This window comes from Lepidochelys kempii, chromosome 2 (assembly GCF_965140285.1).
Source record: "Lepidochelys kempii isolate rLepKem1 chromosome 2, rLepKem1.hap1, whole genome shotgun sequence".
Classification (NCBI taxonomy): Eukaryota; Metazoa; Chordata; order Testudines; family Cheloniidae; genus Lepidochelys; species Lepidochelys kempii.
In genome coordinates, this window is record NC_136381.1 from 144,552,630 (window position 1) to 144,578,593 (window position 25,964).

The 25,964-nt window shown below is 47.4% G+C and overlaps 1 protein-coding gene across 12 annotated transcripts in view; it reads right to left on the minus strand.

Annotated features, from left to right (window-relative positions):
- MTRR (5-methyltetrahydrofolate-homocysteine methyltransferase reductase) overlaps window positions 1-25,964 on the minus strand; it is a 172,235-nt gene that overhangs the window by 100,962 nt on the left and 45,309 nt on the right. For all 12 annotated transcript variants that reach the window (XR_012157387.2, XR_012157386.2, XR_013635360.1 and 9 more), the window contains one exon: window positions 16,602-16,687. Coding sequence is in view for 9 of the 12 variants with exons in the window: in XM_073332389.2 (XP_073188490.2) it covers window positions 16,602-16,687 (86 nt within the window). In the remaining 3 variants the exon portion in view is untranslated. The remainder of the gene's footprint in view (window positions 1-16,601; window positions 16,688-25,964) is intronic.

Genomic DNA, 25,964 nt, shown 5'->3' on the forward strand with positions numbered 1-25,964 from the left:
CTCTCCCCATACTATTAGCCTGGATAAAGACACAAACTGTCCCCTCCAGACACCCCTCACCCCAGAACTAAAAGAAACATTATGGATACCATGCTAGGCGGGTTCGGAGCAGGAGCAGGACTTGCCAACTCAGTAGATTTGGAAACTATTAAAAACAAATTAAACTCCCTGGCTCAACTACAGGACAACCTGATACAAAAACAAGTACATGCCAATGTAGACTTGGTACAAATTGGTTTGGGCAACTTAAAAGCGCAGTGGAATCTCTGGCAATGGCTCAATACTACTACATGGCTTATGCACAAGAAAAGTTTAGATATAGGAAACCACACGGCCATAGCCATGGGATGCACTGAAATGCAGATACTTGCCCTTGCCACATTGGAACATGAAATGTTCTGGGTCATATCAGGAAATATTAAGGTTTTGATGCATTTGGTAAAACAAAGAAAGAGATCTTTATTTGACACTTATCAATATGACTGGATGCAGTACGTTTCCAGTAGTGTAAAACCAGACTTGTTAATAGGGGAAATTGTTGTCAAAATTGCACACCAACAGTCCCTGGAGGCAAAGGTATTGAAGGTTAACCCACTCCCCATATTACACATGGGATCCTTTTGGCTACCCTGGACCTTGAGCCAGTGGGCTGGGGAGGGAGGGAAGCTATTGGACACTAGAGGTTGTACCGAATGGACTCCTCAAAAGTGGGTGTGCCTCACCTTGCCTGTTGCCCCAGAACCTTGTAGTAAAGATACATCACTAGGATCATGTATGTGGCATGAATTGGAATCACAAACTCAAATTGCCTCACAGTACTTTCTCTTGAATAGGCTACATAGAAAGTGACACTGACGATTATAAATCTTAGTTTCAAAAGGGGGATTATGTTGGATCATATTAAAGAAGTTCTGTATTAAAATCACAAATGAGTTTGATTCCCCAGAGTTTAAATTCCAGGGTATTACTAATTAAGAGGTCTCTTGGTTTTTGGTACTGTTTCTCTCCCTCTATGTGTGAAACTTGCAAGCTGCTAATTGCATTAGTACATTCTAAGACAGAGTCTATTCTCAAAGCAATTCACAGAGAGAGAGACTCAAAGCAATACTCTAACAACAGAAACAGCACCCAGAGACTCCCCGCCCTTTTGTTGTATTAACAATTGTGATTAAAATAGAGATAGAGGATGTATGTGGATGGATGCTTGGTGTGGATAATAACTGAATGATCAGGGAGGTGCCAGCCTAAGAATCCAGTGTCCATCGGCTGAAGAAGGCGTCAAGTGGAAATAACCAGACGACCCCCCCCGCCCCGGAGGGCAGACTGGAATCCACCCAACAGCCTCAAGGATGGGAGAACCAAAGAACAAGATAACATCTTGGAGCTGTCAGGAATGTGCTATCTGCTGATTGATTCAGCAACAGCATGATGAAGCAATTCCCATAGACTGGCATAGGAAGAAATTCCTATAAAAATGGACTCTAAAAAGTGAGAACTTTGGGGTCTGATTCTGCAAACCAACTTCCAGGAGCATCAGATGAGCATCTGACAAGGCCCTGCTCCCTCCTCATGTCCAGGCCACCTGGCCAGTGGCTTGGCATGAGCAACTCTAAGGCTGGTAACTATGATAACAACCTTGCAGAACCGGTGTGTGTGTGTTTGTATGAATGAATGTGTGAATAAATATGAGATTGAATGGAATGTTATAGCTATAACTAACTGCTTACTATGATTCTTTCTATATTCACAATAAATGTGGTATTTTGCCTTTTTCCCTTTAATAAGATCCTGCTGGTTTTTATTTTATTGGTACAACAGTCTTCGTGAATACATGGAGAAGGGAGCAGGTAGCCATTTGCTCAAAGGGTTTATCCATCAGGGCTCTGAGAACTAGGTGGACATCCTAGGGTGGAGCAGGTGGTTTTACATCTGGATATAATGTTTGGATGCCATTCAGGAACTTTTTGGTTACTGGATGGGCAAAGACTGTAGTGTTGTCGATCTTATGGTGAAATGTGGTGACTGACGCAAGGTGGACGTTGAGGGAACTCGTGGAGAGACCTGATGTTTTAAGGTCTAGCAGGTAATACAGTATCAGTGGGAGTGGGGCGGAAACTGGGGAGGTCTGTTTGGCCGTCCACCATGATGTGAACCTCTTCCATTTATGTAGGTAAGTAGTGTGCGTGGTGTGCGTCCTGCTGTGTAGTAGGACTGTCCACACTTGTTCAGAACATGCTAATTCCTCATTAGAGAACCATTGATTAGCCAGGTCCTCAGGTGGAGTCACTGTATGTTGGGGTGAAATAGCTGGCCCCTGGGTTGTGATAGGAGGTTGCTGAGGGGGGGGGAAGGGGAATCGGTGGCTTGACCTACATCCGCATAAGGAAGGGATACCATGGTTGTCTGGGCCACATTGGGGCTATTAGAATGATGTTGGATCTGTTTGTTCTTATCTTCTGTATTACTCTGTTAATATTACAGAGGTATTAGTGGAAACACATACATGAGAGTGTCGGTCCATGGGAACATGAAGGAGACTCCTCGAGAGCGTTTCCCCCGGCTGGCTCTGGGGCAGAATGTCGGGCATTTTTTGTTTATAGCCGTGGCAAATAGATCTAGTTAGGGATAACCCTAGGTCTGGAAAATGGTGGATAGAATGGTGTCGTTGAGTTCCCACTCGTGCTGTATGGGGAAAGATCGACTGAGCTCATCTGCAGTGGTGTTCTGAGAACCGGGCAGGTATGAGGCATAGATATGGATATTGTGCTGAAGGCACCAATTCCATAGTTTTACTGCCTCTGTGCAGAGGGAGTGGGACCAGGCTCCCCCCGTCTGTTCACACAGAACATGCATGCAATGTTGTCTGTCATGATCCGAATTTTGCAGTTTTGGATAATGGGAAGGAAATGGAAACTGGCACTGCGTACAGCTCAGAACTCTAGTAGATTTATATGAAGCTTAGTTTCCATAGAGGACCAGAGGCCCTGAGTGGTGAGGTGACCCATGTGCATTCCCTATCCTGTGAGGGATGCATCTGCAGCAATGGTCAGTGAAGGGGGTTCTTGTCAGAAGGGAATCCCGGCACAGATGTTGATAGGACAGGTCCACCAGAGGAGTGAGTCCTTGACTTTCGGAGGCATAGTTAGCAGTTTGTTTACTCTGTGGATATTTGGTTTGTATACCATGGCTAGTTACCCCTGAAGGCATCCCATGTACATGCTGGCATCTGGGACCACGAATGTGGAAGCGGCGATGTGCCCTAACAGCTGCAGGGAATCTTGGACTGTAACCCGCGGGCTGGCACGTATCTGGGTAATTAGGGTACCCGTTGTGTGGAATCTGCCCTGGGGAAGAGAGGCAAGACCCGTGGTGGAGTCGAGGTGTGCCCCGATGAAGTCTATTTGTTGGGTAGGTCGTAAGGTAGATTTGTTTCTGTTTATTTGCAGACCCAAGGTGTGGAAGCAGTGCACAGTTGCAGAAGTCGCTCGGATCGCCTCCAAGTGAGTGGGGGACTTGAAGAGACAATTGTCCAGGTAAGGAAAAATGAGGACCCCTTTCTTTCTGAGATGTGCTATTACGACTGCTAGCACTTTTTAGAAGACACGTAGGGCAGTGGAAAGGCCAAAGCAGGACCCTGTATTGGTAGTGTTCCATTCCCACAGCAAATCTGAGAAAACGTCAATGGGCAGGGTGGATAGTGATATGGAAATATGCGTCTTGGAGGTCAAGGGTTGAAAACCAATCTCCCTGCTCCACCGTTGGAATTATTGTTGGTAGAGTAACCATCCAGAATTTCTGTTTCTTGACAAACTTGTTTAGATGTCGAAGGTCCAGGATAGGGCACCATCCATTTTTCTTTTCTGTCAAGAAGTAATGTGAGTAAAACCCTTTCCCTCTGTTGAGCTGATACCCGCTCTATAGCTCCTAGTTGTATGAGGTGGTATACCTCTTGACGGAGCAACTGTTCGTGAGAGGGGTCCCTTAAGAGGGACAGGGTGGGAGAGTGGGGGGGAGAGTATGGAGAGGAAGGTGATGGCATAACCCGATCTGATAATTTCCAGGACCCATCTGTCCATAGTGATAGCTTCCCAATTGGCAAGGAATGGGCGCAGACGGTGTCCAAAGAAATGGATGGTTGAAATCGATGCTGAAGACTTCAAATTTGTTTGTTTGAGGCAGGAGGGTGAGTCACCATTGTTTGTGGAGGGTGACGTCATTGGGTTCTGGGTCTATGGTGTTGTTGCTGCATAACGTATTGTCTGAAATGTTGATTTTGAGCAAAAGCATGGCTGATATCTGTACTGCCTCTTTTTGTGTGGCAGGTGGCTGAATGCCTAAAGATCTGAGTGTAGCTCACGATTCTTTCATGGAAGGAGGACCTCATTGGTTGTAGAGGCGAAGAGCTTGTCCCCATCGAAGAGAAGATCTTCAACAGTGCTCTGTATCTCCTTGGGAAAGGAGGAAGTAGTAAACCATGAGGCACGCCGTATGATGATGGCTGTGGCCGTGGATCTGGCGACTGCATCTGCACCATCGAGGGCGGCCTGAAGAGCTGTGCGGGAGATCAATTGGCCCTCGGACACCACCGCTTTGAATGGTTGTCATTTGACTTCCAACACATCATCAATAAATTGCATTACTTTAGCATAATTTTTGTGGTCATATTTTGCTAAGAGCGCCATGTAATTCGCTACTCAAAATTGCAAAGTGGAAGATGAATACACTTTGCACCCAAAAGAATCCAGTCTCTTGTTCTCATTGTCAGACGGGGTAAATTGGAAAGCTGGTGCTTATTTTTCTGGTTGGCCATCTCGACCACTAGCGAATTGGGTGAGTAAATAGAAACTCCGAACACTTCGACAAGACAAAATATTTGTAGTCCAGTCTTTTGCTAGTGAGGGTTATTGTGGCCGGGGTCTGCCAGATAATTTTAGCTGGTTCCATGATGGCCCCATTAATTGGTAGGGCTACTCTGGATGATGTGGTAGCTTGTAATATGTCGGTAAGTTCGTGGTGGGTTTCTGGTACCTCCTCCAGGGTAATCTTGAGTTCATTGGCTACCCTTTTAAATAATTCCTGAAAGTGAATGAGATCATCAGTAGTGGAAGGCGGTGGGAGCACTGTTGCCTCCCGTGGTGCTATTGCTGTAGGATGGGGAGCCATGTCCTATGCAGGCGGAGTGGCTATTTCACGTCTTATCTGCATATCCGTGTAAGAGCATCAGGAAGCGTATGACAGCTTTTCTACGGGCGGCATGGTGAACACTCAATTGTGCCGTGGTGTAGTTCCATGGACCCCAGTGTGGCCATTGCCTAGGAAAAGAGGTAGGTGATCCCATGCAGGAGTTGCCATACCAGTGTGGGGAGCCATTAGAATAGGAGGGATGCATCTCCCACTTGTGCGTCTCCCACTTATAGGTAAGCGAACCTGGGAGGAATATTGTGAAGAAAACATATCGTCGTCATTCTCTTTCTCCTCTTCTCCACTTGAGAGGCTTGGAGCGGTAGGGGAGTACTGCAGATAGGGTGCTGAAGGTCCTGGTGATAGATCAGTGCCGAGTAGCGGAAATTGAGGGGTATGTGACATCTTAAGTCCCCTGGATGTAAACACTGAGGTGGTGTAGCGACTCCAGGTGCCGAATAATAAGGCAGGAGAGGAGTAAGGGTTAACTGAAGTGGAGCTGATGCCGCTGCCGTTGGTGCAGGCAGAGTCTGCGGAGGCATCTGCTGCACTGAAGGTTGCACTGGGGGGTGTATATTGTGCCACAAGAGAAGGCAGGCAGGCAGGCAACATAAGGAGGCTCTGTGCCGGGAGAGTCAGGTGAGAAAGAGGCGCTGCAAGATTAAATGGCGGTGCCGCAATCTCTACTTATGCTCTCAGCACCGTGCTGTCAAAGGTTGCTGAGGGAGAGCTGTAGGAGGCGGGCAGCTGAACGCCCTGAGCCTCAGCACCAGGAAGCTGAGCAGCCAACTCACAGTCGGTGCCTGAGGTGCCTGCAGAGTTAAAAGTGCTGAGCCATGGAGCGGCGAGCACTTGTGAGGTGGAAGTCATTTGAGACTTCTTTGCTGAGGAGTAGCCCCTGACAGGGGGAGGAAGCTGGCCGTTTCTTTGTTTTACCTTTCTCCCTTGAGGGTTTTAAAGAGCTTTGCTGGCCAGGGTCAGAGGTGGATCTGAGGGCGTTTTCTAAGAGGAGCAGTTTCAGTCTTAGCTCCCTGTCCTTGCGGGTTCATGCATTAAGCTTATTACAGTGGACGCATTTTGGGGGTACATAAGACTCCCCCAAACAGCATACACACTGTGAATGACTGAGATAGGGATGGTCTTGTTGCAGGAGGCACATCTCTTGAAGCCGCAGGAGCCGGGCATGTCCGTAGCCGAGGTTTTGGTTTTTTTTAAAAAATAACTACAAAAACTAAACTATTTTTCTTAAATAGTAACTATGACTAAACTATCTAAATTAAACTGAGAAACAGAACTATCTATGAGTAAATCTGAGAGGACTGCTGAACTCCGTCTCTAGCCAGGGATAGTCGAGAAGGAACTGAGGAGCCCAGGCCGTGCACGCGCTATTCAAACACTGACAGCTTGTGAAGTAGGCACAGCGCGTGCGCGACTCGTAGGGGTACTCTTGTAGAAATCTCCGATCAAAGGCACTGGGACGCACCTTGACCTGAAGTGGAGCACCCACAGGGACATCTCTCGAAGAGGAACTCATCTACTTAGTGGGGCAACACTGATTGCCACAAGATGTACTCTGACCAAGCTCATTCAGAGACCAGATTTCTTGAGTTCCAGTGTGTAACCCATTACTATTGATAAAGGAGAGGTAGTTGCTACTGTTTGCCTATTCTGGCACCAGGTATGGAATCTCTCTTATTTGCACAGGTAGGTAATTCTGTGTAGACGATTTTCTGCTGTTTAAAAGAACATCCCTTACCTCCTCTTAAGAGGTCATTTAATCATCTCAGAACCATGGAGTAGCCATGCCTTCAGGTGGAGTCTTGCCAAGTTTGGGTAGTAGATCTGACCTGCATCCTGAGACAGGAGATGAGGAAGAGTGTGTGGTGGGAACACAGAAGTCTTCAAGTGGTGAGGAAAACCACATTTGTCTCGGCCACGTGGGTGGATATCAAGGTGACTCTAGAGTTGTCGGTCCTTATCTTGTGTATGACCCTGGCTACAAGGGGCGGGGGCACCGGGGGAAAATCATACAGTAGATGTGCATCCCATTTGAGGAGAAAAGCATCGCCTAGAGAATGGGATCCCAGTCCCACTCTGGAGAAGAAGCATGGGCACTTGGCATTCTGGGTTGTCGCAAAGAGGTTTATAGTTGGGAACCCCCTGTGTCTGAATATGTTCTATAGTACGCTGGTGTTCATTTCCCACCCATGGTTCTGGGAAAATTTTCTGCTCAGTGCAACTGCAGTAGTGTTTTGGCATCCTGGTCGATAGAAGGCTGAGATGTCGATGTGGCAGATTCACCAGTTCCATAGTAGCATGGCTTCCGTGCATAGGGAGCATGAGTGTGCCCCTCCTTGGCGGAACATGTGTCCGTAAGCACCTTTATGGCCTTGTCCCTGATCATGGTTAGGAAGTTTGAGCATGCATTCCGGACTGCCAGCAGCTTCAGTAGGTTTATGTGTAATGTTGATTCTGACGGGCACCAGCAGCCTTAGCTTGTGTGGTTGTGCCTCCCAACTTAGCAGAGAAACATCTGTTATGACTATCATTGATGGAGGGGTCTGCAAAAAGGGAACTATCATGCAAACGTTGTGTGGTTGAGTCCAGAGAATTTTTTTTTACTTTGGTTGGCATCGTAAGATTTTTGTTTGTACTGTGTCTGTGTAGAAGATATGTCCTGAGCTTGCTTTGCAGGCATTGCATTTGATGACAAACATCATTGCTGACATATGGCCTAAGTGTTGGAGGCAAGTCCTGGCTGATGTCTGTGGGCTGGCTTGCATTATAGCGATTAGGTGGACTAGAGTGGAAAAATCTATGAGGGGGCAGAGAGGCTGTAGCATCTAGAGAGTCGAGGTAGGCCCCAGTGAACTCCAATCTCTGCACAGGTGTGAATATTGATTTTTGTTAGTTTATTTGTAGCCCTAGCTGTGTGAAGAGAGCTACTAACTTTTGGGTAGCTTCTACTGCCTCTTCCCGAGTCGAGACTTTGAGTAAGCAATCATACAGATGGGGAATATTATGACCCCTTGTCCATGGAGGTGAGCTGCTACCACTGCAAGGATTTTTAAGACTATCTGTGGAGCTGCAGATGAGCTGAAAGGGAATATTTGGTACTTGAAATTATCTGTTCCCAGAACAAATCTGAGAAATCTCCTGTGTGAGTGATGTATCCTTATGCATGGGGGAGGTCGAGGGCTGAGAACCAGTCCCCTTGTTCTAGTGGTGGAATTATTATTGCTAGAGGGACCATCCTAAATTGCTGGGTCTTCATGAATTTGTTGGGTCTTCCTAAGTCAAGAACAGGCCTCCATCTCCTGTTTTTTTTCTAGGTTAGAAAATAATGGGAGTAGAAACCCTTCCCTCTGTTGTGCTGGTACTGGTTCTACTGTGCGTAGACGTATGAGATGGTTTACCTCCTGTCACAGTAGGTGTTTGTGAAAAGGGTCCCTCAAGAGGAATGGGGAGAGAGGGTTGTTTGGAGGGGGATGAGGTAAATTGGATGCAATAGCCAGTCTTGATCATTTCTAATGCCCATTTGTCTGATGTGATTTTTCACCACACTGGGTGGTATGGAATCAGATGGTCTCCGAATGGATGGATGGTATCAGATGGGTCCACAATAGAAAAAGAAGGAGGTGTCTCTGGTCCTCAATCAAATCTTCAAAACTGTTGTTTAGAGGGAGTTGTTGGGATGTCGAGAACTGAGAAGGGAGTGGTCTCCATCTTACGGGTCTCTGCCACAGCCTTTGAAGGTCATATTGCCTCTGAGGTTGCGTGTAGGACAGGGGTGGGCAAACTATGGCCCGCGGACCAGATCCAGCCCCTCGGGGCTTTGGATCCAGCAAGCAGGATTGCCACCCTCATGGCACCATGGGCCCCACTCCGCTCCGGGAAACGATTGGCACCATGTCCCTGCAGACCCTGGGGGAGGGGGGCAGAGGGCTCTGGGCGCTCCTCTTCCCTGTGGGTACCGCCCCCGAAGCTCCCATTGACCGGGAACGGGGAACTGCAGCCAATGGGAGCTGGGGGTGGGGGGGAAGCACTCGCAGGCAAGAGCGGCACGCTCAGCCGTCTGCCGCTTCCCCCCACACACACCCAGGGGCCGCAGGGACGTGGCCAGGGCCAGCAGGGAGCCTACCCTGGCCCTGGTGTGAGCCACTGCAGGTAAGCTGCGGCAGCGGCACTGGGCCGGAGCCCACACCCCAAACTCCTCCTGCACCCCAAACTCCCTGCCCTGAGCCCCCTGCCTGCACACCAACCCCTGCTGCACCGCACATTCCTCCTGCACTCCAACCCACTGCCCTGAGCCCCCTCCTACACCCCTCCCTGCACCAATGCTCTGAGCCCCCTCCCACACTGTGCACCCCCTCCTCCACCCCAACCCCCTTTCCTGAGCTCCCTCGTACACCCCGCACACCTCCTCTGCCCCAAACCCTTGCCCTGAGCCCCTTCCTGCACACTGCACCTACTCCCACACCCCAACCCCCTCCCCAGCCCTACATTCATGGCCCTGCATGCAATTTCCCCACCCAGATGTGGTCCTCGGGCCAAAAAGTTTGCCCACCCCCGGTGTCGCATGTGGAGCTAGATCTTTGCATCGAGTTCCCGTTTGTTCTTTTGTGTAGGCATGCATATGCCCAAGGATCTCAGCGTCGCCCTGGAGTCCTTCAATGTGTGAAGGGACTCATCCTTTTTCGTTGCAAATAGCTTGGGTCCTTTGAATGGGTGATCCTTGCAGTTGATTGTACCTCTTTTGGAAAACCCAAGAAGTGGAGCCAGGAAGCTGGTCACATTACTATGGCTGTGGCAGTGGACAATGCCCCCGTGTCTGCAGATTCCAATGAAGCTTGTAAAGCTTTGCAAGTTAGGATCTGACCCTCGGATATAAGGAGATATTGGCTAGTGTCATTCAGTTGCACAATGCAAAGAGCAGTTTACATGTCAGAGGCTGTGTATGAACAGCTCAGGAGTGGGGATTCTCACAGCAGAGCAGGGTAAGGCTGGCTCCCAGAGTCATAGATTGGAGTGACCTAGCAGATCACCGGTCCATAAATGACCAAAGGGGAACGTCACAGTGGTGTCAGAGACTGTAGCAATGCTAAGCAGCTTGGTGTTGCATGTTTGAGTGGCTCCGGCAGTACCGAGGCAAGGATGGCAAATTTCCCTTTTTTGCCTTTTTCTGAGCCAGACGCTTAGGTCTTTGGCTCACACAGTACTGGATGGTCCCACTTCCTGAGGTAGACAGTCGGTACCGATGGGGTCTGAAGTGTTGAGGAATGTCTCTTTTTCATGGGTTTCTGAGAAGGGGAGGTCGGACCCCGTTTCTCTGTCACCTTTTTGGAGGAGTGCTCCTTCCTCTGAGAGGGTGATGGGGAACCTCTGTCAGATGCTGCCATCTCAAATCGAGGGCAGTAGAGAAGGAACTGAGGGAGAGTTGGTTGCACACCACTATGTAACCGCCTGAGGCGGTGCAGGACAGGGACAGCACATGTGCGACCCAACCAGGCACTACTAAAAATCTTCAATTACAAGTGCAGGGGCACAGATTCACCTAAAGTGGAGCAACCACAGGGACACTCCTCAAAGAAGACTCCTCTTTATATAGGCATCTGCTCTCTTTCATGCCTGGATGTGAAGAGGAGCACCATGGAAATAGAAAGGGACATGAAAATGTGGCATCCTGGCAGTTTCCACAGGTTTTGTGGATCTAGAGCCAAGAGAATTATTAAAGAATTAGAAAACATACCGTACAGTGACAGACTCAAGGAGCTCAATCTATTTAGCTTAACAAAGAGAAGGTTAAAAGGTAACTTGATTGATTTAACTCTGCACCTGTCCACACAACGAAGCCATTTTTTTTTTTTTTTTTTTTTTTTTACTTAAAAGGCTCTTAAAATCGATTTCTGTACTCCTCCCCATCGAGGGGATTAGTGCTGAAATCGACATCGCTGGGTCGAATTTGGAGTAGTGTGGATGCAATTTGACGGTATTGGCCTCCAGGAGCTATCCCAGAGTGCTCCATTGTGACTGCTCTGGACAGCGCTCTCAACTCGGATGCACTGGCCAGGTACACAGGAAAAGCACTGAGAACTTTTGAATTACATTTCCTGTTTGGCCAGCATGGTGAGCTCATCAGCAGAGGTGACCATGCAGAGCTCATCAGCAGAGGTGACCATGCAGTCCCAGAATCACAAAAGAGCTCCAGCATGGACTGAACAGGAGACACTGGATCTGATCGCTGTATGGGGAGACGAATCCGTGCTATCAGAACTCTGTTCCAAAAAACAAAATGCCAAAATATTTGAAAAAATCTCCAAGGGCATGATGGATAGAGGCTATCACAGAGACCCGCAGCAGTGCTGCGTGAAAATTAAGGAGTTCAAGCAAATCTACTAAAAAACCAAAGAGGCAAATGGCCACTCCGGGTCAGAGCCCCAGACATGCCGCTTCTATGATAAGCTGCACGCAATTCTAGGGGGTGCCCCTACCACTATCCCACCCCTGTACATGAATTCCTGCAAGGGGGAAGTCTCACACAACAGGGATGAGGATTTTGGAGATGAGGAAGATGATGAGGAGACGGAGGATGAAACCATTCTCCCCGATAGCCAGGAACTGTTTTTCACCCTGGAACCAATACCCTCCCAACCCAGGCTCCCAGACCATGAAGCCGGAGAAGGCACCTCTGGTGAGTGTACCTTTTTAAATAGAATACATGGTTTAAAAGCAAGCATGTTTAATGATTAATCTGCCCTGAAGACTTGGGATGCATTAACAACCAGTACTTCTACTAGAAAAGTCTGTTAATGTGTCTGGGGATGGAGCGGAAATCCTCCAGGGACATCTCCATGAAGCTCTCCTGGAGGTACTCCCAAAGCCTTTGCAAAAGGTTTCTGGGGAGGGCAGCCTTATTCCGTCCTCCATGGTAGGACACTTTACCACGCCAGGCCAGTAGCACGGAGTCTGGAATCATTGCATAACAAAGCATGGCAGCGTTATGGTCCCAGTGTTTGCTGGCATTCAAGCAACATCCGTTCTTTATCTCTCTGCGTTATCCTCAGAAGAGTGATATCATTCATGGTCACCTGGTCGAAATAGAGGAATTTTATTAAGGGGATATCTAGAGGTGGCCATTCCTGCTGGGCTGTTTGCCTGTGGCCGAAAATAAATCATCCCCACTGTTAGCCACATGGTGGGGGGAGGAGTGAAGCGATCATCCCAGAGAATTGGCTGGGGGGTGGTATTAGTTGGGTTTGTGCTGCACGTTAACCTGAAAACCGCAGCCCCTCCTTTTAAATGGCCAACCCATTTTAAATGGCCAACCCAACGGGTGCTTGGTATGGGAAATGAGGGCGCTGCTGTTTGAAACCATTCCCACATGTTATGAAGGTTGAAGAAGCCAAAAGACTGTGGCTTACCATGGCTGCCTGCAAGCTGAATTCTATTGCCCGGCCCTGCGTGTGTGATTTCACACCAAACCAGCAGGCCCTCAATATATCTTCTGGCTACCTAACAGGTGGCTTTGAGGGGTTCTAAGAGATTAGCTCTGCAGGTCCTTAGCAGTCCATAGGCACTCATTGGTTAGGGAATCTTAGATGGTTTGGGTGCTATGCTTTAAGGAATCATTAAATCTTTATAAGATTACTACAGTGTTTGGAGACCTCCTGACACTCAAGCTCTCCATTTATGCGGCATTGCAAGCCCCTATCCCACCATTATTGGAGAACATGTTCTGCAGATGTTCCTGCCAGTGATTGAGAACAATCACAGCTTATGACATTGGGATTTCTTAAGGAGACTTTAAATTTAGCAAACATCAGAGTACTGGAAAGTCGTAGGAGTACAAATGCTGAATGAATTTCAATGATCATGTGAACTTTCTCTTTTGAGGTCTCCCTGCTATGACATTTCCAAGACATCAGCTGAGGGTTTCTATATCAAGATCACAGGAATCTTCTGGCTGTTTAGAGTGTAATTTGTAATTTACAAACATTAGATACAGTGAGATCTGCAAGGCTAGGGACATTGAAGTGGTATGCTGTTTGTGTAAGAACTGAGAGATGGTGACCATTGTACTTGTGTCCTACAGAACTAGTTAAGGAATATATTGTGAGAATACACCTGATATATTGGGCTGGCCTGTGGAGTGGCTTGGCAGTGCATGTGTGGGTGGACATGCAGGTGTGGCCTGGTGGTGGGGGGTAGTGAGCGGGCATGTGGGCAGGGGCATCTGGGTTTCAGATGTGCAGGCATGCGGGGGTGGTATGGCAGTTGGCAGACATGCAGGTGTGGCCTGGTGGTAGGTAGGTGGGTGGGAATACTTGGGGTGGGTGGACATGCGTGGGTGGCCTGGCAGGTGGGAGCAGCCTGGCAGCAGGCAGGGAATCATCTGGGGGTGGCCTGGAAGCAGATGGCTGGGGATGATTTAGTTGGGGATTGGTCCTGCTTTGAGCAGGGGGTTGGACTAGATGACCTCCTGAGGTCCCTTCCAACCGTGATATTCTATGATTCTATGAGAGGCAAAATGTGACCTTGTACCGAAAGCACGTGCTATGTAATGTTAACAGCTTGGTTCACCGTGAAAGAATCTACCCACTGTTTTCTAAAATGTGTCTTTTTAAATACTACTCTCCCTTTTTTTCCTCCTGCAGCTGCAAATGTTTCAACACTCCCGCTATCATCTCCGTCCCAGAGGCTAGCGCAGATAAGAAGGCGAAAAAAAAGCAGTCCTGAAATGAAATGTTCTCGGAGCTCATGCAGTCCTCCCACACTGAAGGAGCTCAGCAGAATGCGTGGAGGCAAACAATGGCAGAGTCCAGGAAAGCAGAAAATGAACAAGAGCACAGGAGGGATGAGCAAGAGGAGTGGTGGCGTCAGCATGATGAGAGGAGGCAGGATGAAATGCTGAGGCTACCAGAGGATCAAACTGATATGCTCTGGCGTATGGCTGTATTGCAGAAAAGGCAGCAGGAGCACAGACTGCCTCTGCAGCCCCCGTGTAACCGCCCGACCTCCTCCCCAGGTTCCCTAGCCTCCTCACCCAGACGCCCAAGAACACTGGGGGGAGCAGCAGGGGGCATTCCAGGCACCCAGCCACTCCACCCCAGAGGACTGCCCAAGCAACAGAAGGCTGGCATTCAATACGTTTTGAAGTGCAGTGTGGCCTTGTCCTTCCCTCCTTCCCTACCCCTCCCGGGCTACCTTGGCAGTTATCCCCCTGTTTGTGTGATGAATTAATAAAGAATGCATGAATTTGAAACAACAATGAATTTATTGCCTCTGCAAGCGGTGATCGAAGGGAGGAGGTCAGCTGGCTTACAGGGGAGTAGAGTGAACCAAGGAGGCGGGTTTTCATCAAGGAGAAACAAACAGAAATGTCACACCGTCGCCTAGCCAGTCATTAAACTGGTTTTCAAAGCTTCTCTGATGTGCAGCACTCCCTGCTGTGCTCTTCTAACCACCCTGGTGTCTGGCTGTGCGTAATCAGCAGCCAGGCAATTTGCCTCAACCTTCCACCCCACTATAAACGTCTCCCCCTTATTCTCACAGATATTGTGGAGCGCACAGCAAGCAGCAATAACAATGGGAATATTGAGGTCTGAGGTCTGAGTCAGTAAACTGTGCCAGCGTGCTTTTAAACGTCCAAATGCACATTCTACCACCATTCTGCACTTGCTCAGCCTATAGTTGAACAGCTCCTGACTACTGCCCAGGGTGCCTGTGTATGGCTTCATGAGCCATGGCATTAAGGGGTAGGCTGGGTCCCCAAGGATAACTATAGGCATTTCAACATCACCAACAGTTATTTTCTGGTCTGGGAAGTCCCTTCCCGCAGCTGCAGACCAGAGTTCCTGAAGATGTGAGCGTCATGTACCTTTCCCGGCAATCCGATGTTGATGTTGGTGAAACGTCCATTGTGATCCACCAGTGCTTGCAGCACCACTGAAAAAGTTCCCCTTGCAGTTTATGAACTAGTTGCCAAGATGGTCTGGTCCCAAGATAGGGATATGCGTTCCGTCTATCGCTCCAACAGAGTTAGGGAACCCCATTGCAGCAAAGCCATCCATTATGACCTGCACATTTCCCAGAATCACTACCCTTGATAGCAGCAGCTCAGTGATTGCGTTGGCTACTTGGATCACAGCAGCCCCCACAGTAGATTTGCGCACTCCAAATTGATTCCCGACTGACCAGTAGCTGTCTGGCGTTGCAAGCTTCCAGAGGGTTATCGCCACTCGCTTGTGAACTGTGTGGGCTGCTCTCATCTCGGTATTCTTGCGCTTCAGGGCAGGGGAAAGCAAGTCACAAAGTTCCATGAAAGTGCCCTTACGCATGCGAAAGTTTTGCAGTCACTGGGAATCATCCCAGACCTGCAACACTATGCGGTCCCACCAGTCTGTACTTGTTTCCTGGGCCCAGAATCAGCATTCCATGGCTTGAGCCTGCCCCATTGCCACCAGGATGTCCAAATTGCCAGGGCCCATACTTTGAGAGAAGTCTGTGTCCATGTCCTCATCATTCTCATCACCGTGCTGCCATCGCCTCCTCGCCTGCTTTTGCAGGTTCTGGTTCTGCACATAGTGCAGGATAATGCACAAGGTGTTTACAATGCTCATAACTGCCATGGTGATCTGAGCGGGCTCCACGCTTGCCGTGGTATGGCGTCTGCAGGAGAGCAGAGTTGCAGCGGAACGGGTGGATGACTATGGTTTGCAGTCCTACTGCACCGTCTGCTGAAAGCAGTGTGGCGCCCACATGGAAAAAAGGTGCGAAAAGATTGTCTGCCATTGCTTTCATGGAGGGAGGGGTGACTGACAACATGTACCCAAAACCACCTGCGACAATGTTTTTGCCCCATCAGACATTGGGAGCTTAACCCAGAATTCCAATGGGTGGCGGAGACTGCGGGAACTGTGGGATAGCTACCCACAGTGCAATGCTCCGAAAGTCGACGCTAGCCATGGTACTGTGGACGCTCTCCACTGACTTAATGCGGACACACACAATCGACTGTATAAAATCACTTCTATAAAAATCGACTTCTATAAATTCGACCTAATTTCGTAGTGTAGACATACCCTTTTGATAATGGGCTCTTCAGTCTAGCAAAGAAAGGTATAACATGATCAAATGGCTGGAATTTGGAGGTAGACAAATTTAGACTGGAAATAAGGTCAATTTTTAACAGCGATGGTAATTAACCACTGGAAAAATTTATCAAGGTTCATGGTGGATTCTCCATCACAAAAAATTTTTAAATCAAGACTGGATGTTCTTCTAAGAACTATGCTCTAGGAATTATTTTGGGATAGTTCTATAACCTGTGTTATGGTCAGACTGGATTATCACAATGGTCCCTTCTGGGCTTGAAATCTATAAGATCTTTTCTTAAAAACAGCAAAGCAAGATATAAAAACCTTTTTGGGAACTGCTCTTATTTCCAGACACCAGGTAAGAATAAATTCCACAGTACTTCCTTTAGGTATATGCTCTGGAGCTGCTCCTGTGGAGTGGAGAAATGGAAATTAAATTAGTTAAAGCCAGCAATAAATTTCACAATGCATTTGTTCTTTAAAGAAATATCAGAGTTAAACTGAACTTCATATTCTGAATTACTGGCATTTTTATAGCTAGACAATATTCTCTAGTGAAGAACCTACCATAGAACTCAAGCTTACTGAAAAGGTGTGAAATAAAATAATAGGGTTTGTTAAACACACATTACTATATGCTTTACTGCTGAATTTTCAAGGCCTTATTGCCACCTCCAATGTGATGGAAAAATCTCCATGGAGAGAGGCTCTCCAAAGTTTTCCCCTATGCTCTCCATTACAATGGGAGGGTTTGGGAGGTCTATGGATTGTGGAAGCTGCAACTTTGCCACACCCCACTGACCTCTAAGGCTACATCTTTACTGCAATTAGCTCAAGTTAACTCCTCTCAAGTTAACCTAGTTACAGTGAGAGCAGCCACACTGCAAAACAACACTAAAGCTGCACAGAATGACTGCTCATCAGCTGCTAATATAGTGTGAAGTCTTACCCTCAACTCAATAAGAAAAGGAGTACTTGTGGCACCTTAGAGACTAACCAATTTATTTGAGCATAAGCTTTCATGAGCTACAGCTCACTACACGGCTGTTACTCTGAAACCTCAACTCAATGGGATTTCTCTCGAGGGGAAGGCAGGATTAGGGAGGAGAAATAGAGCAGACACACAGACCCCCTTCTCAGCCTAGTTCGCTTCCTGAAGCAACATCTGCTGCAAATGTCTCAGGAGGAGGAGCAGAGCTGAGGAGACAATCTCCTCCTTTGGACCTGGCTGGGAATTAGACAGACACATTCCCGAGCCCATTAGTCTAAACATTTGAAATAAAGTTTGGCATTTCCCTCGGAAAAGACCTGTAGCTGCAAGGTCTGGCTGAGCCACTGGCCAGTTGTAGGCAGAACAATCTTGAGGAAACTTTAGAGAGTGGGGCAAACTTCTGCTGCCAGTGACTGATGGGTCTGGTACTGCCCCCAAGATGCAAACAGCGTAAAGCATCAACTGTAACAAATTTGTGGCCCTTGGCACACAGAATGGAAAATTTCTTAACAATAATTTCTGCTAGCAGCATATTCCACAATTCTGGACATCTAGGCTGCTCCCTGCAGCTCAAGGAGGCGGATCAGTGTTTTGGCACCATATGCTCTGGCCACACCTCCTCTGCTCCCACTATTCCCCAGCTATAAAATTTATATAACACCAACAACAGATATGCCAGAGATAATGAAATAACTATGTACATTAGACCGAAGAAGACAGTCATATGGTAACGATTCTATTTAGTATCTGACTCTTAAGTCATGAGCCATCCAGGGTGGGTAGAACTGTGGAAGATGCTGCAAGCAGAATGAACATTATCAGTAAGAAATCTTCTGTTCTACAGCACAGCGTCTCCCACAATTCTGAATGTCTGGGAAGTAGTGACCAGTGAAGAGATGTAGGGAGGATTATGAAACAAAAGTCTGGTAGAAAAGAAGTATCCCCCTTTTTGTGAGCTCTCTCAAAAGTCTATTTCTGGGCCACTGCCTGCAGCATCTACCTGCCAAAGGAAGTCTCTGCAGAAGATAAAAGGTCCACCTTGTAGTGTTTAATGAAGGTGTTATAATTGTAGACCAAGTGACACTCTGTACATCAAAGTAGCACCCTGGAACCCCCATATTCACCACTGTGATTTGATTATATGTTTTATACAAAGTATGCCTTGCGAGGTACCATTTTGTAAGTTTTGATCTGATCTGTTGGATAGTATGTACTATCACTGTATGTGAAGTTATGAAGTATTACTATTTGTGTTACTGAAATATGTTGAGAGGTTGGAAACACCCACAACGAGCCTTTCAGTTACAACAAAGGAGTAGTCATCGATAGCCAGACAGTTGTTATTGGCTCATCAACACACAATCCACTATCCCAGAGGCTTCTAGAGAAGGCATATGCACAATACTGTTTGACCAATGGGAACTGCCTGACCTCCACATAACTGCAAGGATCTTTCTAGTAGCTGGAAGAAGGGATAAAAAGAGAGATGGTGACATAATCACTGGGTCTCTCCCCCGCCCCACAATCTCAATAGCTGGAAGAAGGTCTGAAAGACAAAGAATTTGAACTAGGGAAGTTTGGTCCCAGGTTGGAAGGTATTCCCAGCCTTCGTGTTGAGGAACTATAGCCTGTTTGTACCATCTGTCCAGGTGAGAAAAGGTGTTTGATTCAACTCTTGCTTAGACTAAAAGTTTAGGATTTAGAATGCATGTTTACTTTTTATTTTCTTAAGGTAACTCTCTCTGACCTTTATGCCTACCACTTATAATCATTTAATTTTTTTTGTAGTTAATAAACTTACTTTAATGTTTTATGCTTACCAGTGAGTTTGTCTAAAGTGCTTGGGAAACCTGAGCTCAGGTTACAAAGGCTGGTGCACATCCACTTTCCTTTGACAAAATGGCAAACTAGGTAATAAACTTACACTGGCCAGACTTCTGACCAGTGCAAGACGGTACAGTTCGGGGGTGCAAGACTGGGGAGAATTGGCTGAAGCCTCCCTATTGATAGTTCATGAGTGGCTGGGAAATCATTCATGAAACTCAGTTGGGTGCGTCCCTGAATGTGTGAGTGCAGTGCCTATCAGAGGCTTGGAGCTTGACATCAGCATCACAGTGTGAGAGGCCACCCAGGTTGGTTGGTTGGGAGGGCTCAGTGGTCCCACAGTCCAGGTTGCTCACCGGGAACCCCGTCAGAGCTGCTCCTCAAATTTCTGAAGTGGACACATTTGGTCATTCTGCCATGAGGTTGCTAAGGAACTCATGAAGTGAGCCTTGATCCCTTCCGGGACAGGAATCTCTGAAGATCTGTAGGCTTCCAGAATACATATTCTAATCCACCTAGCAATGGAGAACTTGAAAGCTCTGAATCCCTGGCATTTCAGGTGGAAGGACACAAATAGGGAGCCCAATATTCTTGTGGAGTCTGTTCACTTGAGATAGGTTTTCAACACCCCTCTGATCTCTAAGGTGTGCCACACCTGTTCAGTTGGATATTGTGTTTTGGACAGAATAAAAGAACCACAACTTGTTGGAAAGTATGGAAGGAGGAATTTACTTTAGGAAGACAGAATTCCGGTGCCCTTAGCTCCACCTGATCCTCGTGTAACACAAAGTAAAGCTCCTGTATAGATAAGGCTGCCAATTTCAACACTCGCCTGGCAGATGTGACAGCTACTAAGAAACAAGTGTTAATAGATAAATAAAAGGCCAACACTGAAGTCAGAGTCTCAAAATGAGTGGAAGGTGCCATTTTGGGAATAGCTGCCTGACTGATGGTGTGGCTTATTGGACTGCTCAAAGCAATGGGGCTATTTGTGGACTGTGTGCCAGGGAGTCTGAGGATTTTGCAAATAGCCTGCTACCTAAGAGCAGACATTTGATATGCAATGGTACTGGACTGATGGCCTCTGTCCATGCCGTCTTGGAACAAGTCCAGAATGGTTGAAATCTGTGTTCCCTGTAAGCTACGTGGTTGGGCAGCCACCCAGGAGAGATTCAAGTGCCACCCAGTTGATTAGCAGAGTGCGCTTATCCAGCAGTGTGTGTTCAGGTGTCCCTCCCCTGCGCTGCTTTGCAGCCTCATTGCTGTATTGCAGCTGCTCCCAGAACCCTCCTGCTGGCTGTACAGAGCAAGGGGGGGACGACGCTGACATCAGGGTGTCCCTCTCCCCTGCCCCTGTCCCCCATCTCCACAGAGCAGGGGAGAAGGGACAGCCTGGGTAAGGATGACTCAGAGCTGCTGCAGTCTGAAGGGTGAGTGATTGAGTGCCTTTCTTAAAACAGACAGCGCCCGGTTTCTGAGACTTCCCCAGCAGCCAGCTCAGACAGTCTTTGTCTCTCTCACTCATACTCTCTCTCCCCTCCTCCCCCATGCCCATGTACCCCATCTCTGCAGAGCGGGGGATGGGAGACAACAGGGCTCAGGACAGAGCAGGAGGTGCCTTTCACTGAGTGCCTTAAAGAGACAGCACATGACATTTCTCAGAAACTTCCCCAGCAGCCAGCACGCTCACTGTCTCCAAGTTGCGCGCACAGTCTCTTTCACACTCATCTCCAAAAACATACTTGTATTATTATTGTTGTTACTTCTTGGTACTTCTTGCAATACAGATATATTCTCTGTAATTTTATTCTTTCAAAGTGTGTTATTTTAGTGTTTTGACTGGTCTATGAATTTCATTATTTTCATTTCTCTTACACTTAAATTTAATTCTTTGAGTAGTGAGTTCTAAAATGCCTAGCCTGTCCCGACTGAAGTAATTATCCCTATGGTAACTTTTTAAAAATATATATTATATCTAGGTTTGTTTCTACTGGTGGCGCACATACTTCTGTGCGCATAAAATTTATTCCGCACATGGATGGAGAAAATTAGAGGGAACGCTGGTTGGAATTCCTGGAATTTCCATTGAGCTTTTGGCAATAGTCATTGAATCTGGACAAGATACTTTTAATGTTGATACTCTCCTAGCTGTAATCAACATCTTAATGACTCCTGAGGACAGACCAAGATCTTCTAGTGCTTCCCTCGCAATAACCAGACTGTTTGTTGTAGCCGTTTTGGGTCCAGATAAGGAAGAGGACTTTGCGAGAGGATGCCTGGTATCCATGGAAACTGGAGTACAGACTCCAGTGTCAGCCCCGTTAGGTCTAAGAATCAAGGTCTTCTCAGCCAATGAGGAGTTATCAGTATCACCTGTTGTCTGTTCTCATTTTATTTTTCAGTAGTGAAAAGGGTGGAAACTTGTAAGGTATGCCCTGCAGCCACCTGTGCGATAAGGCATCTGTCCCCATAGATCTGGAGTCTACCTCCCTTATGAGGAATTTTGGCCTATTTACATTTGTACAATTCATGGACAGGTCAGTCAAAGAGAGGTGAAACATCTGAATGATGAGATTGAGGAGACTGAAAACCTCCTGATTCTGACCCCACTAGGGCTTGTTGACCCTGGGCCTGCTGAGCCAGTCTACCTTTTGGTTCAGGTCTCCTTTGATGTGGTTTGCTCCGAGGAAAAGGAAGAACTGTTCCGCCCACCTCATTATTTTCACTGTAGTGCTGAACTTGTTGGTCCCCCTGGTTATTTAAATATACTATCATAGTCATATTGCCTGAATGAACTAGGACATGGTTGCCCTTTAGGATGGGCTGGAACTTTTGCAGAGCTAGCTTAACCATTCTCAACTCTCCAAGGTTTATGTTGTGAGCCTTTTCCTTTTAGCTCCAGCAGCCCTGAGCTATCTGGGTCTCCAAATGAGCTCCCCAGCCCTCCAGGCTGGTATCAGTTGCCAGGACTAAAGGAACTGGAAGGCAGATGGATATATCTTTGCAGACAATGTTGTGGGCTGGCCACCAATGTAAAGAGTTGAATACCTGTTTTGGAGCCCGTATTTGATCTTTCATGTGTTCTAGGAAGAGGTGCTAAACCTTTAGCCAACCTTGGTGCCAACCTTGAAGACTTCTGATGTGTGATTGTGCTGGTGGAGTGATCCCTATGCACAAACACTACGCGACCTAGAAGTTGGAGACATAATGCTATGGTAGGTCTCCTACAGCTCCAGGGCAAGAAAATAAATTTCTGGGTGGAACCAGAGAATTTTTCTTGGTACTAATGATGAAGCTGTACTTCTGGAGGAAAATCAACATCTGAGACGTGGCCCTGTATGCTGCTGAATGCGATGGAGCTTTGATCAGGATGTCATCCAGGAAGGGGGACAATGAGTTCCCCGACACCTGAGTCTGGCTACTATCAACCCCAATATCTTTGTAAAAACCCTGGAGGCCAAAGACACAGTGAAAAGGAGTGTTCAGTATTGACAACGTGTCCTGCCATAGGTGAACCTCAGAAGTATGCAAAGGCAGAGTCTGATGGGAATATGGGGATATGTTTCTGCTAAATCTACTGAATCTTATGGACTTTATACGCTCATCAGGAAAAGAGGCTCAACAGCTTTCATATGTGTTACCTTCATCGAATCTCTGGAATCTCCTGGAGGGACAGTCACCAACACTGAGATGCTCAAATGGGCCAGCATACAAAGCATGCAAACACTCCTCAAACAGAGACGCCCCCTCTGGCTTGGGCATATGTGCCAAATGAATGATGGGTGCGTCCCAAAGGACTTCCTCTATGGCAAATTGGCATGTGGAAAAAGAACCAAATGACGCCCAAAATGGTGTTTCAAGGATGCATGCAAGCGAGACCTCAAAGAAACGGACATAGATGTGAACAAATGGGAAGATCACACTCAAGACCACAGCCTTTGGAAACAAGAGCTTAACAAAGGTCTCTGGAGTTAGAAGAGGAAGCAGTCCAGCTTAGCAGAGGAGAAAAGAGCTCATAGAAGGCAGAGCCCAAAGGGTCAAAACATCACCTTTAAATGTGACCGATGCAGCAGAGATTGTCTCTCTTGAGTGGGCCTCTTCAGCTGCCATAAAATCAACTGAGTATACCTCTGAGGGGCGCACACCCATGGTCTCTCTACACTGCAAGATGCCTACTACTAGATCAACTGAAGTCAAGAAATCCCCATAGAGCAGGGATGACATTGTAGAGCCCAGAGTCTGCACCCAAAACTAAATTTTCTTCATCCACTTGAGCCTTTTGAGGTCAGGAATGGCTCTGATATCTCCCATTCACTTCTGTACAATGAAGAGGATGGAGTAAAACCCAGAGAATCTTTCTTCTGAGGGAACACAGTCTATTAGATGAGGTATTTCATTCTGGATCAGATTGTTTATGGGGTGTTGAAGCTGGGAGACTGAATAAAGAATGGATGTAGTTGAGCCCACAGCTGAGGGAGTATCCCTGGCTCATTATTTCCCTGACCTACTTGTCTGTGGTCAATGAAAACCATTCCTCTAGGAAATGAGAAATCCTGCCCCCTAGCTTCAGCTAAGCCGAGGCCTATGCAATCTTTGTCAGATTTTGGGGGGAGCCCTGGACCTTGATTCCACTGTGTTCCCTTGAGGAATCTGTTGTCCCTTCACTGGTAGCTCTGTGCTGACAAGGAGTGAAAGGAGACCCTCTCTGAAGGCTGGTCTAGATTCTCTCCTGAGACCACCTGGTTGCAAAGGGAGAGACTGTGGATTTTGCCATAGCCACCATCTTATCCAGCTTTTCTCCAAACAGGAGGGAGCCTGTAAACTTGGCTGAGCATTTTGACTGAGTTCCCACCTTCTAGGGTCGGTGCCAGAGGTGGCAACTGGCTACTGAGCTGGAAGCCATGGCTCAGCCTGAGAACCATGCTGCATCTAAGGAGGTGTCAGCTACAAATGCTGTTGCTAGGGAGACTTTCTTTAAAATGGAGCCATGTTTCGGGAGATCTCAGTCCTTAAGGCCTTTGAGATTTTCCAGCCAGGAATGAGATACTCTTTCAAAGCAGGTAGCTGCCAGGGGTGTTCAGAAGTGGCAGAGGCGGCTTCAAAGCCCTTTTAGAGAGTGGCCTCACGGGGTTATCTTTCCATTCATGGGGTCCCTAAAGTAGAACTCCCCTTCTGAGGAAATAACCATACCCCTGGCAAGGGACGCTGGCATCAACTTACAGTGTCTCAGCACCATTGGTCGTTTGGTTCTTGAATGTTATAGTGCCTGAGGTCACTCTTATTAATACGCTTGCCTTACCAGGCTTGTTCCATTCATCCCTAATCACTTCCTCAGAGGACTGAAAGGGTCTTGCAGCCTTGGGGAGGATTTTACGCTGAGGCTAAATCACAGGAGCCTGCTCACGTTTCAGAGCCGGACAGCTCACCCTCCTCATTGGAGGAGAAGGAAGAAAAGGAGGAGAATTCATATATCCTGGATTGTTTGTGCTTTTTCTTCCCCTTTTTAGATTTTTTTTTTAAACCTTTTTTGCACACTTTGGGAATATAGATGCTCTGCTGCAGCTTTGGTGAGGCCTTTTGCTGCTTGCCTCCCTTAAGGTCTTGAAAGGTTTGCCTCAGTATCCTTCCCCAGTGGGTCCTATTCCCCCTGCTTGGGGGGGGGGGGACTCGTAAGATCCTCCTGGTCGACTTGGGAAGGAGAGGACTAATTGAAAGCCCTGCTAGTTTCCCCAGGGTGCTTGGGACGCACTTTAAAACTTGGGGGAGGGGGTGGGAGGGGAAACCTATGGCCTCACAAGCCTCCATTCTTTGTTCTGGGACTTACCCTCCGAGTCAATTGGTCAGGGTCCTCCTCACCTTTGGAACCTCTCCCTGCTCTGCCCTAGGGTTCCTGGTCCATTTTTCTCAGTCGGGGTTGTGACTGCCTCATTGGGTAGGGGACTATACCTGCCTGTCTGACTTGCAGCTGCAGGATCTAACTGAGTTAGGACTGGAAGGCTGGATGCACTACTTACCATCTGCTGAACCTAGGAAGGCTGCCTCACATATAGAACAGTGCTTGGATTTGACCCAGTGCTTTCTTGGCTGCTCTGCTATTCCTGTAAGGGTCTGAGAAGACAGCAGGGAGATGCTGAAATGGAGTCTCAGGGAGGGCTAAACCCCTGATCCAGGGAGGAGATGTAATGCTGAGGAGGGAGAACATTGCTCCCCACTGCCCAAAAAAACTGGGCAGAAAAGTAGTAAAAGTAAGAGCAGGCGCAAAAGAGACTGCCACTGTCTGCTGCTGTGGAAGCAGACAATCTAGCTGCAAGTGGGAGCAGAGGGAGTGGCCAGACTGCAGCGCCAAAACACCAATCCATTTCCGCAAGGTACAGAGAGATGAGAACAGCTCGGACAGCCAGAACTGTAGGAGACACTGGGTTGCAGAAGGAAAAGTTTTTGAAAAGTTAATAACTGACTTCAACCATAGCAGCAGTCTCTATAGTTCATACACACATACCATATATACAGGAAATAAAAACAACCAAGTAAGAAACTTGCTCACTGAAGTGTTTTAAACAGCAATAGATCACAAAAGCATAATCTTCCCTTTTCATTATTATTTATACTGAGCAATTTACAAGTACAGCATTTCACAAACGAACAACACACAAACATGGAAACTGAACTACACTTCAGTTTCATTTTTTTTTCTGGGTAGTGCCAAATTTAGGGCTTGTCAAAGGTGCTACATTAACAACCCTAGAGATTGAATTTCTCTGGCTACTTATCACAGCCTGGACAGGCTGAGCAGCTGCAGTTCAAGCCTCCCCTCACCATCCTACTAATGTGCCTTGAATCTGACTTGAAGGGACTACACACCTCTTGGGGTG